General features: G+C 35.7%; 1 protein-coding gene across 1 annotated transcript in view; it reads left to right on the top strand.

Annotated features, from left to right (window-relative positions):
• The window catches only part of LOC137023965 (thyrotropin-releasing hormone-degrading ectoenzyme-like), a 190,518-nt gene extending 180,891 nt beyond the window's left edge, over positions 1–9,627 (top strand). Inside the window, exons 17-19 of the mRNA XM_067391096.1 lie at positions 3,790–3,930; positions 4,160–4,241; positions 9,484–9,627. Coding sequence (XP_067247197.1) covers positions 3,790–3,930; positions 4,160–4,241; positions 9,484–9,627 — 367 coding nt within the window. The remainder of the gene's footprint in view (positions 1–3,789; positions 3,931–4,159; positions 4,242–9,483) is intronic.
• The last annotated feature ends 2,752 nt before the right edge of the window (positions 9,628–12,379 follow it).

Below are 12,379 nucleotides of genomic sequence, written 5' to 3' on the forward strand. Positions count from 1 at the left end.
CCACAGTTGGTTTTGATATTCTAGGTATTATTAACTAAGTGCACTGTCTGATGCAATACTGTAGTAGACGGATGCATGGTTATAATTTTGTCTCTGATCTTTCAAGTTAAGTCATTGCTCTTGTGTTGTTGGGAAATGTCTGAACTTGTTGAAGCTCTATTTCTTGTTAATTTAGTCACCGTTTCATATAAACACCTAGGGTTGTTTTTGTTTTCTTCTAAGACAGTCACAAAGTAAACCAATTATCAGTTATTACGGCCTTTCCATAGACAGAAACACTATCCTTCCACGCATTGCAAAATACCCAAGTTTTGTTTTGTTCCAGCTGCGTTTCCATTTTCCTGACTGCTCTTTTAAGGGTGCAAGTTTGCTTGTTATACCACAATGTCAGACTATTCTCCTTAATCTTCTTTTAAGCGCTAAGGAGCAACCATGTCTAAAGTGCTATGAAAAGAGAGAGTCTCTAGTTTCTTTTGCAACATCGAGTTCTTCTAATCTATCTGGTATGCTGATGAGTTGAGACGAGTCAGGAAGATTATTTATAAAGCAATCTTTAGTGGAATAAGTGAAAGTTCTACCTCATTTGTAACATGGAGTTGTTTTTGCAGCTTTTGTTAAATGGAGTATACACAAGACTAGATAATATTCTGAGATGTCATTGCTCTGCTGCAGTATTTCAACGCATCAATATTGAAAGTATGATTACGGCAATGAGTGGATCCTGACATGTGTTGTCTAACTCCAAAATAGTAGCAATAGATTTGCAATCCCAATCTGTCTTTTTCATTATCTACATGGATAATAAGATCACCAACAATTAAGACCTTTTTCTGCAACCAGTACTAACTCCAAGTCTGGTTTAAAAAAAATAAAAAAAATAAAGTTTTTTGCATTTACTAGTTCAGGGAACAGACACAGATTCTATATTGTCTGCTGTCTATCCTGACATGGTCCCCGGTTTGTCAAGTACCAACTCTAAGACTTTGCGCCACATTACTAGAGAGAAGATTGGCACCACCCTAGGAGGGATGAAAACCATCTCTTTTCAACAGGTCAGGTCTGTCCCAAAAACTTGTCAAATTACCTATAAAACCTATGTTATTCTACAGACACCACTTAGACTTTGAGTGACGACAGTCTGCTATATATCTCGTCAACATGGTAAGCAGGGAGGGGGCCAGAGCATATTACAGTGTCTGACATTGTACTCGCTAGTTCACAGACCTCTTTAATGTTATTTTTAGTGATCTCTGACTGATGAAGTTGGACATCATTAGTGCTGGCTTGCATAATAATCTAAAAGAGTATTTAGATTTTGCATTAGCCAGCACTTTTAAATTTGCTTTGATGTCAGGCACTCTAGCACCTAGCAAACATTTCACTATGGTTGTTGGTGTCTCTATTTTCATGATCTGCCTCAAGGTCCACTTTCCTTTAGAGTTTAGCTCCAACCTTGATCCAGCTTACCTGCCTGGAACTTCCCAGAAATCCTGAACACCTTGATCAGTTTTGTTCAAGTGTGTTTTATTAGGACTGGAGTTTATAACTCTGCAGGAAAGTGGACAATAAGGGTAAAAATTAGGAACCTATGTGCTAGACCATCATGACACCATATTTATTTTATTTTTGCTATATAGTGTCAGAAACAAGCTTCCATATGTAACAATGTTTGCAGCTGCAGCCGGGAGATACAAATATTGCGGGTGCAGGCAGGAGTGGAACACACACATGCGGGAACAGGCAGTAATGATCAGAAATTCAGTGGGAGTTAAGTAAACAGTCTCGTGCAGTGCTGTAGTGGGGTGAGAGCAGTAGTAGGGATGTGGGGGTATTGGAAGTGCCAGACATCATTGTTAGAAAAACACAGGCACTAGCAACACTCACATGCTAATTAGAAACTGGCACCTAGTGCTATATTGCATGGCATAAGCATGATACTGATGTGTGAAGAACCTGTAGCTGAGTTTATAGAAAAAACTGCATCTCTTGAATGTCCTCCGAGAGTTTTTAACAGTATTGATATCCGGAGCTCTGCACTTCTTTTTTCTTCAGTTTTATTAATGAATTCCCATGAAATAGAGGTGTTTGCCATCTCTGTTCATTGTGCAAGTAGCACCTTATTAGTCATTGTTGCCTAGAGAGGATTTGGTGTTGCTTTATGTGCTTCAAATATCTCTCATTAATGAGATTTATTTTAGTGTCATATAGGATATATGTAATATTAAATGACTGCAGCATTCAGACATCCACCTTTGCTCTAGTGTTGGACTTAAAAGAGAAGACCTCTAGCTGCAGTTCACTGATTTTAGACTCACTTAAATTTCACACAGCATGCACAAGCAAAGCCCCCCGTCCCAGATGAGTTCTGTGTGAGAGTGTGTGTTTGTGATATTTAATCTACCGCAGAGAAAACTGCCCTGTGTTTGGAGTGAGCTAGTAAATGTGCTTCAATCACTGAGTCTGAAGGATGGGGTGTATGAACTTTGTTTAGTATTGATTTCAATGGCATGAAGTATATTTTTTGATGATGATGATGATGTGTGTTGTGATCTAGTGGACTGAACATAATTCCTCTCTGCTGCGGTATTGTGTGTGTGTGTGTGTGTGTGTGTGTGTGTGCGCACGTTTTTGTGATTTATGAGGACACTAATTTGTATAATGACATGGGTATTACACTGGTATTACGTCATAAACATGAAATATGAGGACATTTCATGAGTTCTCATATTTAAAATAGCTTTAAAAACATACTAAACAAAGTTTTATTGAAAATGTAAAAATGCAGAATGTTTTCTGTGATGGGTAGGTATAGGAGTAGGGGTAGGGGGATAAAATCTGTCCGCACACAGATGTGAGTTGGTCACCATGGCAATAATCTCCAGGGTTTTTGTGAAAAGGTGCTACAAAATGACTCGATAATGTCAAAAAGCCCAAAAGAGCAGTTGAACTGAAAGAAGAGACCAAACCACAGTGAAGCAATTACCCCACTTGTTATTGCAAATTGAAAACTTGTGCACCGTGGCAGCATTTTTATGTGTAACATCTCATTTCCTATTTCTTTCTTTTTAATCTACTTGACATTTTGCACCAATTTGAATCGAATGGGTCTGTCTGCATTTGATTTGGGCTTTTCAGGTTAATTACTTTTTGAAGATGCTGAATCACAGTATTGAAAACATATTTGAATAATTGTGTTTCGCCGGCCTGTCAGTGGCTGTCTTTAATGAAAACAGGGAAGAATAATGTGTTTTGTATCTTAGATTTACCCAAGCTTAAAACTAGCATAGAAATGATAGCAAAATTGATTAAAATGACTTAATTAGAACAGACACGATAATGTTCATGATAATAGCTGTATTTGTCAAATAGCAGCAATTAATAAGGCAAGTTTTATATTTCAGACTATAAGTTCTTCCAAGCATAAGAGCGCCACTAATGAAGTATATAATTTATTTTCAGTTTCATTCTGATCGTTTTGGTTGAAACACATTCAAGGGTGTTGATTATAACCAAAGTAGTTCAATGTTTATTGATGACATTACTGTTATCACTCAACCACATTCTTTTCAAATTAACCCTCTTCTAAGCTCCGCCCACTTCATTTTTTATGCGCCACAGGAATGAATTGGAGTGCAATTTTCTTAAAGCTCATAAAGTGGTAAAAATTGTGTTTAAAGTCACTTAATAAAGTTTTGCAGCCCGCACAATCTCCACATTACCAGTTAATTTTAAATAACTCAGGGGCCGTTGTTAATTATTCCTCACTTATAGTCTTTCTCACATTTATAGGCTCCTGAATCTGTCTCTCGCCTCTGACCTGGTGCCGGATCAGGACGTGATCGATGTCATCATACATGTGGGCCGCAATCCGCTGGGAAGACATTTAGCATGGAGATATTTCCGCGAGAAGTGGGACATATTGAATTCCAGGTGAATGTAGCTTCATTCATCTCTGTTTATCAGTGACTTTAACCTTCCTCTCAGTCCCTGATAAGTATTTCACATTCGCACTCTCATAAGATATTGATTGGTGAATGTTATTTCTTGTTTGTGGTTGAAGGCCCAGAGAGCATTATGGGAAATATCTATTGGTGCTCATTAAAACGGTGCTCCAGTGTTTTTAATTACACTGCTTGAGCTCTGTGTCTCTCATCCGTAGGTATGGAGAAGCTTTATTTATGAACTCAAAATTAATCAGCGGCGTGACAGAGTTTCTCAACACTGAGGCGGAGTTGAGTGAGGTGAGTCTGGACTTATACACCATCCTGAGGCTCTTACACCTCCAGTCAATCTAAAACACTAATGAACTATTGACCAATCTTTGTGGAACAATAATACTTACAAAAAACATTGGTCAGCAAATTATTGAGATGGAGAAAATGAGCAAAAGTAAACTTTGAAGCCTGCAGAAATGTGCTCTGGTCTGTTTCATTGGGTTATTTCCTCATTGTAACTGCTTAACCTTATTATAGGAAATGGAACGTATATTCACTTATTCAAATTCATTCAGCTTCAGTCCCAGAGGACACAGACTGCTGATGCTTCTCACTGCAGCGCAGCACTTTCTCATCCGGCTGACTTCACCTTCCACAATTTATCATTCATACAGAGATAATACGAACCCCCTCAGTATTTTCTTAAACAGAGCATTAGCATACTGTCATTGACAATCAGCTCCTGCCAGAGCACTTCATCCACAGATTCACCGTTAGAGCAGTGCTAAACACTGTACATTGCGAATGATTGTTTTATTTCTTTTGAAATTTTCTATGAACAAACAGCAATTTTGAAATAGTTCAAGACCAAATTAGTAGCTTAAAGGATTAGTTCACTTTAAAAAGAAAAACACCCCAATGATTTATTCACCCTCAAGCTTTATAATGCTAGTGTATGGAAACCATTTGTTTGAAACTCAACAAAATGCATCCATCCATCATAAACGTACTCTACACAGCTCCGGGGGTTTAATAAAGGCCTTCTGAACAGAAGCGATGCAATTGTGTAACAAAAATATCCATATTTAACTAGCCTCCTCCAGACCGCCTTCTGTATTCAACTTACGAAGAAAGTGTAACTCCTCTTGCAGTTCAAAATGCTTACGCTACGTCCTACACCTTCCATATTTAACTTATGAAACAAGCGCTGTCAGTTAAATTTTTTGCTTAAGTAAAGAATAAGAATTCTTTTTGCTTAAGAATACAGAAGGCGGTCTGGCGGAAGCTAGTTATTTTACTTTGGGTAACACTTTAGAATACTGATCCTTCATTAATGAATAACTACACAGGAACAAATGATTAATGCATTATTAACACTCTAGTAACTACTATTAACTAACAATAAACTCTGATTAATTACAGTGACTTCACTAGTTACCAGAGAGTTATCATGCTTTTCACCTTAGAATACTGATCCAAATAATTAGTAATTCCTTCTTAGGTATTTGGTAATACTTCAGTCATTACTAGTGGGTTACCAAGGCCTTTACTCTAGAATTAATTATACATTATTCATTATTCACATTAATTACGAACCTGTATATAGTAGTTCTTAGTAGTTCTCTGGGAGGTATGAAAAAAACAGTAGTTATTGATTAGTTAATAGTGAACTACCACCTTCAACTGAGCACTATTACTTACTAATTCATTCATCAGAGATACTTGTTAGTTAATAGTAGTTACTAGAGTGTTAATAATGCATTACTCATTTTTTCCTGTGTAGTTATTCATTAATGAAGGATCAGTATTCTAAAGTGTTACCTTACTTTGTGATGTGTTAAATATAGGGGTGTCCCCAACTACGGATTTACATAGTCGAATCAGATTTGTATCAGATTTCTTAAAGTCGAATGATAGTCAAATCGTATATGTGTGAGTGGGAGTGGGGGAGGGGTGCTTGAAAAACAGTAGTCCACTACATAGTGCGCACAAACTCTTTCCGCGCTCAAGTATCGCTTTTCAAATAGTGTACTTGTTAGCTCGTTAACGTTGGCCGGCAGAAGCGCGCCGCAATGTTTGTCGTTGTTGAGTGGAAGGACATGAGCTGCATCTTGCATCTTACTTTTTTGGATCATCTTTTACCATTTCAAAGTGCATCCAATTCTACACTTTAGATTTTCTTATCCCACATCAGTGGTGTAATGTAACGAAGTAATAATACTTTGTTACAGTACTTAAGTATTTTTTGTGAGAATCTGTACTTTACTTGAGTTTTTATATTTCTGTCAACTTTTACTCCACTACATTTCCTAAATAAAATGTATACTTTTACTCCAATATATTTTCCCAAAGCAGTTTCATTTCTAACTACAAAATAAAGTCAGAAGAACACAGACTGCAAGCAGGCATGTGCAAGCAAGTACTCGCACAACCGCGGTTGATTTAATTTTCTGGGTTGTGTCCGTTGCTGGGGCGGCTGAGAAGAGTGCGCTGTCATTATACAGTACGATAGCGGCCTCTAGAGGCGAAATAAAAACTATCACTGATGCCTCGTAGAGTTTGTTTTGACACGTGACATGAGGCTGCGCGCTGCACAAAACGGGACACTTCAAAAACGGATTTAAAATGGACAACAAAACTGTATGTTATACAGTGTACACTACAGTACATGTTTTCATATCATTATAAAATAATTAGTTTGTTGACTAGATGCTGCATTAGTGGAGAACAGCAGTATGCTCGCCAACAAGGCTGAGAGGATGCTAACATTAGTAGTACCTCAAGCGGTTAAAACAATGTGATGAAAACAGCAACTGTTTAATGTCACGATTGTTACCATTCATTTGCAGTAGTTTATATCCATATGTTCGCTGTTATGCATTCATTATCCAGCGAAGTTGCATATTTAAACTGTATCCTCATCATGTAGCGACAGAAACATAACAAATCAGAAATGTATTCGATTTCGTCTACTTTTTTATTGGCACTGTAACACATATTTTGATAAGATAATCATCAACCATTTTTTTTTTTTAAATAGAGGCAATTAACGTGTGAAAGTACACATATAATAGACCCATGCAATGCCTTTGTGTGTAAAGATGGCCATTTTTAAGCATAACTGTTTGGATTTATATGAAATGGTAACACTTTGAGTCAATTTGTAACATTAAATAAGGTTAATAAAAGTATTGTTAATTTTTAATTTCAACATTTACATTTTTACAGTTTAAAGTTGTCTCTCATTTCTGATAGAAATGCAAAATCAATCGGTAGTTATTCATAGAATAACGAGACACAAACCTTTACATTCAATCGCGTTTGGTCCCATTTATTTGTGATCACAGTGCATACACCCAAACTTTAAGTCCAAAAGTGCGCACATTTGGAGAAATGCACATTTACCTCATATTTCATTAGATAGATTATAAGCCGGGCCGTACGCATGGTTTCTTAATTACCTAGGTCAGAAAATGTTGTTTGCTAATTTTTCGGAGTTTTACCGACATAGCATGACAACATCTCATCTGAGTTTACTGTTGTTCAACTGAAGCTCCCTTGTCGTCACCTAACGTTACCTTTTCCGCGCTCGTTTGACTTGCGTTTGGCGAGTCAGAATGCGCGTCTGAAAAGTGTCCTGTTTGTTGTGGTCATAAAGAGACAGTTCTATATAAATGCAGCGTTTTACTTGGTGATGTTGTAAAAAAAGATTTTTATTTTTGCTATTTGATATGCTCTGTTGGTGGTTTGTGGAGTAGCATAACCCGGGAGGGATATTTTTTTTAAGCCGTGTGGAGTATGTTTAAGATGGTTGGACACACTTTTTTGAGTTTCAGGTGGTTTACGTGCACTGCCAATATAAATCTTAGGAGCTTCAGGGTGATTATTAATATAACACCGATTGTATTTGTCTAAAAGAAGAAAGTCATGTACACCTAGGATGGCTTGAGGGTAAGTAAATAATAGGGTGATTTTCATTTTAAAGTGAACTAATCCTTTAAATACTTAATCCCCTGCACATGTTCGTTCATGTAGATCTCAAGGAGCTGGGAATCGTTTTCATAACGTGTTATTTAGTAAATGTGACCCGTGCTGGCAAAATGTAATTTGTTTTGTATTGTTGCAATAAGCAAATTTACAAAAAATGGGTTTTCGTTATTTTCACAATCTCTGTTAGAAACCTTAAAAATGATGTATGATTTGTTTGTGACCAGAGAACAAATGAATGAGCAACACCTGTTTGAAGTCGATAAAGTCAGCAAAGTCAGTTTCGAGAAAAATCTAAGTTTTCCTGAAGGTTCCAAAAAAAAAATAAAAAAAAAATCACCTAGCAACCATACCTTAAAATCCCTGTTAATAACACCTAATTTGGCACACACCTCATCAAAACGTCTTTTGTTACTGATGTAACCCTTGTTCCCTGAGTAAGGGAACGAGACGCTACGTCAATGACGAGATGGGAACTCATCATGTCATTGACGTAGCGTCGATAATTCCCATGAAAGGGAACTTCTCAGGTTACTGATGTAACCCTTGTTCCCTGAGTAAGGGAATGAGACACTACGTCAATGACGTGATGGGAACTCATCATGTCATTGACGTAGCGTCGATAATTCCCATGAAAGGGAACGTCTCAGGTTACTGATGTAACCCTTGTACCCTGTAGCGTCGATAGTTCCCACGAAAGGGAACCAAATATCTTTAGGAAAAATATATATTCAACTTTTTTTTTTTTTTTTTATATTTAACTTCAATATTTTGAATTACTGTAATTCTGTTTATATGTATCGGGATCGCACAATGTCTGAGGCAACTTTGTGAGCGTGCTTCGGATCTGTCAGTCAGAGCAAGTAAGATCATTTAGTTTATATCAGAATGAGTTTGAAAATCACATTTCATTGGTTCAGACTCATGCCATCGAGAATTTGCTATCAATATTCACAAAGTTAGAGTGCTGCTTTAAAACGATACCAAACTTGTGCTGAGGGAAAGTGTGGGTGGTGAAGCAGAGCATAAGCAAAACACAATTTTTTGACAAAGGAAAGGTACTCCCCTCAGAAAACAGATCATTTTAGATGTTTAATTGCCATTTGGATTGCTAGATGAGGGCTTAATGAACTCACTTTCATGAAAACCTCAAATTCGGACCAAAATCAACATTTCTGACTTGTTTTGCCTGTAGCCCGTAGTTAGCCCGTGTACATTCCGACTCATTTTGCCAGCACGGGTCACAAATGGAAATTTTTGATGAGGTTTTTATGCCTTTAATTGGTATTAGAGGCTTTTTTTTCTTGACAAACACCCAAGTGTCTTTCTGTTTCATAATTCTGTTTACTTCAAATGCATTCCCACTCCTCATTATCATAAACATCACTGTTATCTGCTAAATTACATGTCAGGCATTTGCATGTAAATGCATTGTATATTCTGAAGCTGATTAACAGAGATGAATCTGCCACTTACACACATAAACACAAACTCTCTATATCTGATACATCAGAAACAATATGCTGATAATGTTAATGAAAATTGTTTATCTTCTCCACAGCTGAAAGAGTTCATCCTAACCAGCGGGGGAGAGTCGGCACCTGCGTTCGCTCGAGCTGTTGAGATCGTTCAAGCTAATGTAAAATGGCACATCCTGTTCCAGCAGCAGTTTTACCGATGGCTGCGAAAAGCTCCGGATGGTTAACACAACATTAAGCATGGAGCGCTCTGTTAGCATGAAAACTCGTGGCCAGTGATGTGGGGAGATTTAAGTGAAATTAAAAAAAAAAATCTGAAAAACTATTCTGGACAATGAGAATCAGAAAAATTGAGCTTTTATTTCCCTGCTCTTTTTTAAAAGACAAGGCACTCACAGACCAGGAAGAAAGGAATGGGTGGAAAAAACAGGTATCAACGTTGGAAATTGCATGGTGGCGTACGTTGGTAGCAACAGCCGATTTACAATCCATTTCCCCTTGTATTTTGCATGAAAGTCATTTCCTTCTTCCAGTCATTCTGTGTGCTGAAGTTTGACCTAAGAATATCGGATTTGTTTTGAAGACCAGACGGCACTGCAAAGAGATTGCTCTTCGGTATATACAAACACAGTTTAGATTAAGCACAAAGAAGTGACAATCATCAGTGTTTTGATTGGAACAGGACGAGGAGGACAAAGAGGAGAAATATTCATGTAGCCTTTTCTCTCTCTAAAGCCATAAAAGGGGAACAGACTGAATTTTATCTCTTGTACAGATGACGTTTATTGTTTGATCAATTGACGGCACTCAACGGTCGTTGGAAGACGGAATCTTCTATTGAGCGTTTGGAGGGCTTTCAGCGGGTTCCATCTGAAGCGGTGATGGTTTAACCGCTGGTGTCCAGGATCGTTTGCATTCTCATAGTGTTACTCTTTGCTCTCCTGTTTTTGGAGGGTTTGTCCTTGAATGTGGTGTGTTTGTTTGAGTGGAAAAAAATGATCAATGTGTCGATATTTTCATGTATAATTCATTGATTCTCTGGAGGGAGGTCAATGCAGTGCTGAGATGTGTTATCTTGAAATTGTGGATAGTGTGGTGTTCTGAATGGACGGTAATGATGGAGACCAGTTATGAAGGTTTCCATAGTTTTATCTTTTTTTCTTCTTTGTATTTTCTTTCTTTTTTTAATGAACATGAATGGAGCATTCCTACTGAAAATAGCATAGTGGTTGACTGATATTGGGGAGTTATGTATTTTTGACTTGTTTTCCAGTAAGAATATTCAGAAATATCTGTTAAGCAAGACAAAACTACATTTGAAGCAAAATTGCATAAAATTATGCTTTTCAGAGAATATATCTTGAATTTATTTTTTCTTACTCAGATTGTTTCTTTTGATTTTTAAGCATCTACATGTGCAATTTTTGTTTTTCAGGCAAATTAATCTTGTTTTAATGATGCCCGGTGACCAGTCTAATAACTGTAATAAAATGTAATGACGCCAAAAACAGTTGTATAGAAATTTGCTGAAATGTCAAGGACACTTATTTTATACTTCTACTCGAAATTAACCATAAATCACATATTATCCATTAACAATCAGAATGTATATTAACGCACATTAATTGGCCAATCGACCAACAACCGCTAATCTGAAATTGATCAATTATCAGCCAATCAGGCGTCCTGGTCGATATATCGGTCCATCACTAATATATGTGACTCTCGGGCTTGGGCAAAATTCAGAATTGAAGAACTGTCTCTTGGCTGGAATGTACTGAAATACAAAGACACAGTTACATAACAGAGGAATTCCATTAGTGTGATACAAGGTTTGTGACAAAATATAAATAATTACATCATTAATTTTGAATATTCAGTGTTTATACATTTTCTCAACCGATTAGACCATTTCTCGAAATTAAGTTCAATACTATCAATATAGTTAACATAGCTAACATCAAAATCTGACACTAATAATTATATAATAAAATAATTTATGCAGTGAAGATTTTTTGCTGTACTGAATATAATATAATATAATATAATATAATATAATATAATATAATATAATATAATATAATATAATATAATATAATATAATATAATATAATATAATATAATATAATATAATATAATATAATATAATATGTGACACTGGACCACAAAACCAGTCATAAGTCGCACTGATATATTTGTAGCAATAGCCAACAAAACATTGAATGAGTCAAAATTATTGATTTTTCTTTTATGCCAAAAATCTTTAGGATATTAAGTAAAAATCATGTTCCATGAAGATATTTTGTAAATTTCCTACCATAAATATTGCTAACAACTTCATTTGGACAACTTTAAAGGTGATTTTCTCAATATTTTGATTTTTTTTTTTTTTTTTTTTTTTTTTGCACCCTCAGATTCCAGATTTGCAAATAGTTGCATCTTGGGCAAATATTGTCCTAAAAAAAAAACATACATAAGTGGAAATCTTATTCAGCTTTCAGCTGATGTATAAATCTCAATTTCAAAAAATTGACCCTTATGACTGGTTTTGTGGTCCAGGGTCACAAATAATCTAATCTAATATAATCTAATCTAATCTAATCTAATCTAATCTAATCTAATCTAATATAATATAATATAATATAATATAATATAATATAATATAATATAATATAATTAATATAATATAATATAATATAATATAATATAATATAATATAATATAATATAATATAATATAATATAATATAATATAATGAACGACATATGGGAAGCCATACTTAACCATTTGTTTCTGGGAATACCTCATATACAGTGTGTATGGCAATATTTACATCATATTTACACTTTTGTTTTAGGTCATTTATACTGGAAAAAATATATTTTTTAGAAACTACAGTACCTGAAAGCTCTTATGTCCATTTTAATTCTGCATCTTCTTTGCTACCTCAGTTCAATTCAGTTTAATTTCAGGAGTCGT

Source organism: Chanodichthys erythropterus, chromosome 8 (genome assembly GCF_024489055.1).
Source record: "Chanodichthys erythropterus isolate Z2021 chromosome 8, ASM2448905v1, whole genome shotgun sequence".
NCBI classification, from domain to species: Eukaryota; Metazoa; Chordata; class Actinopteri; order Cypriniformes; family Xenocyprididae; genus Chanodichthys; species Chanodichthys erythropterus.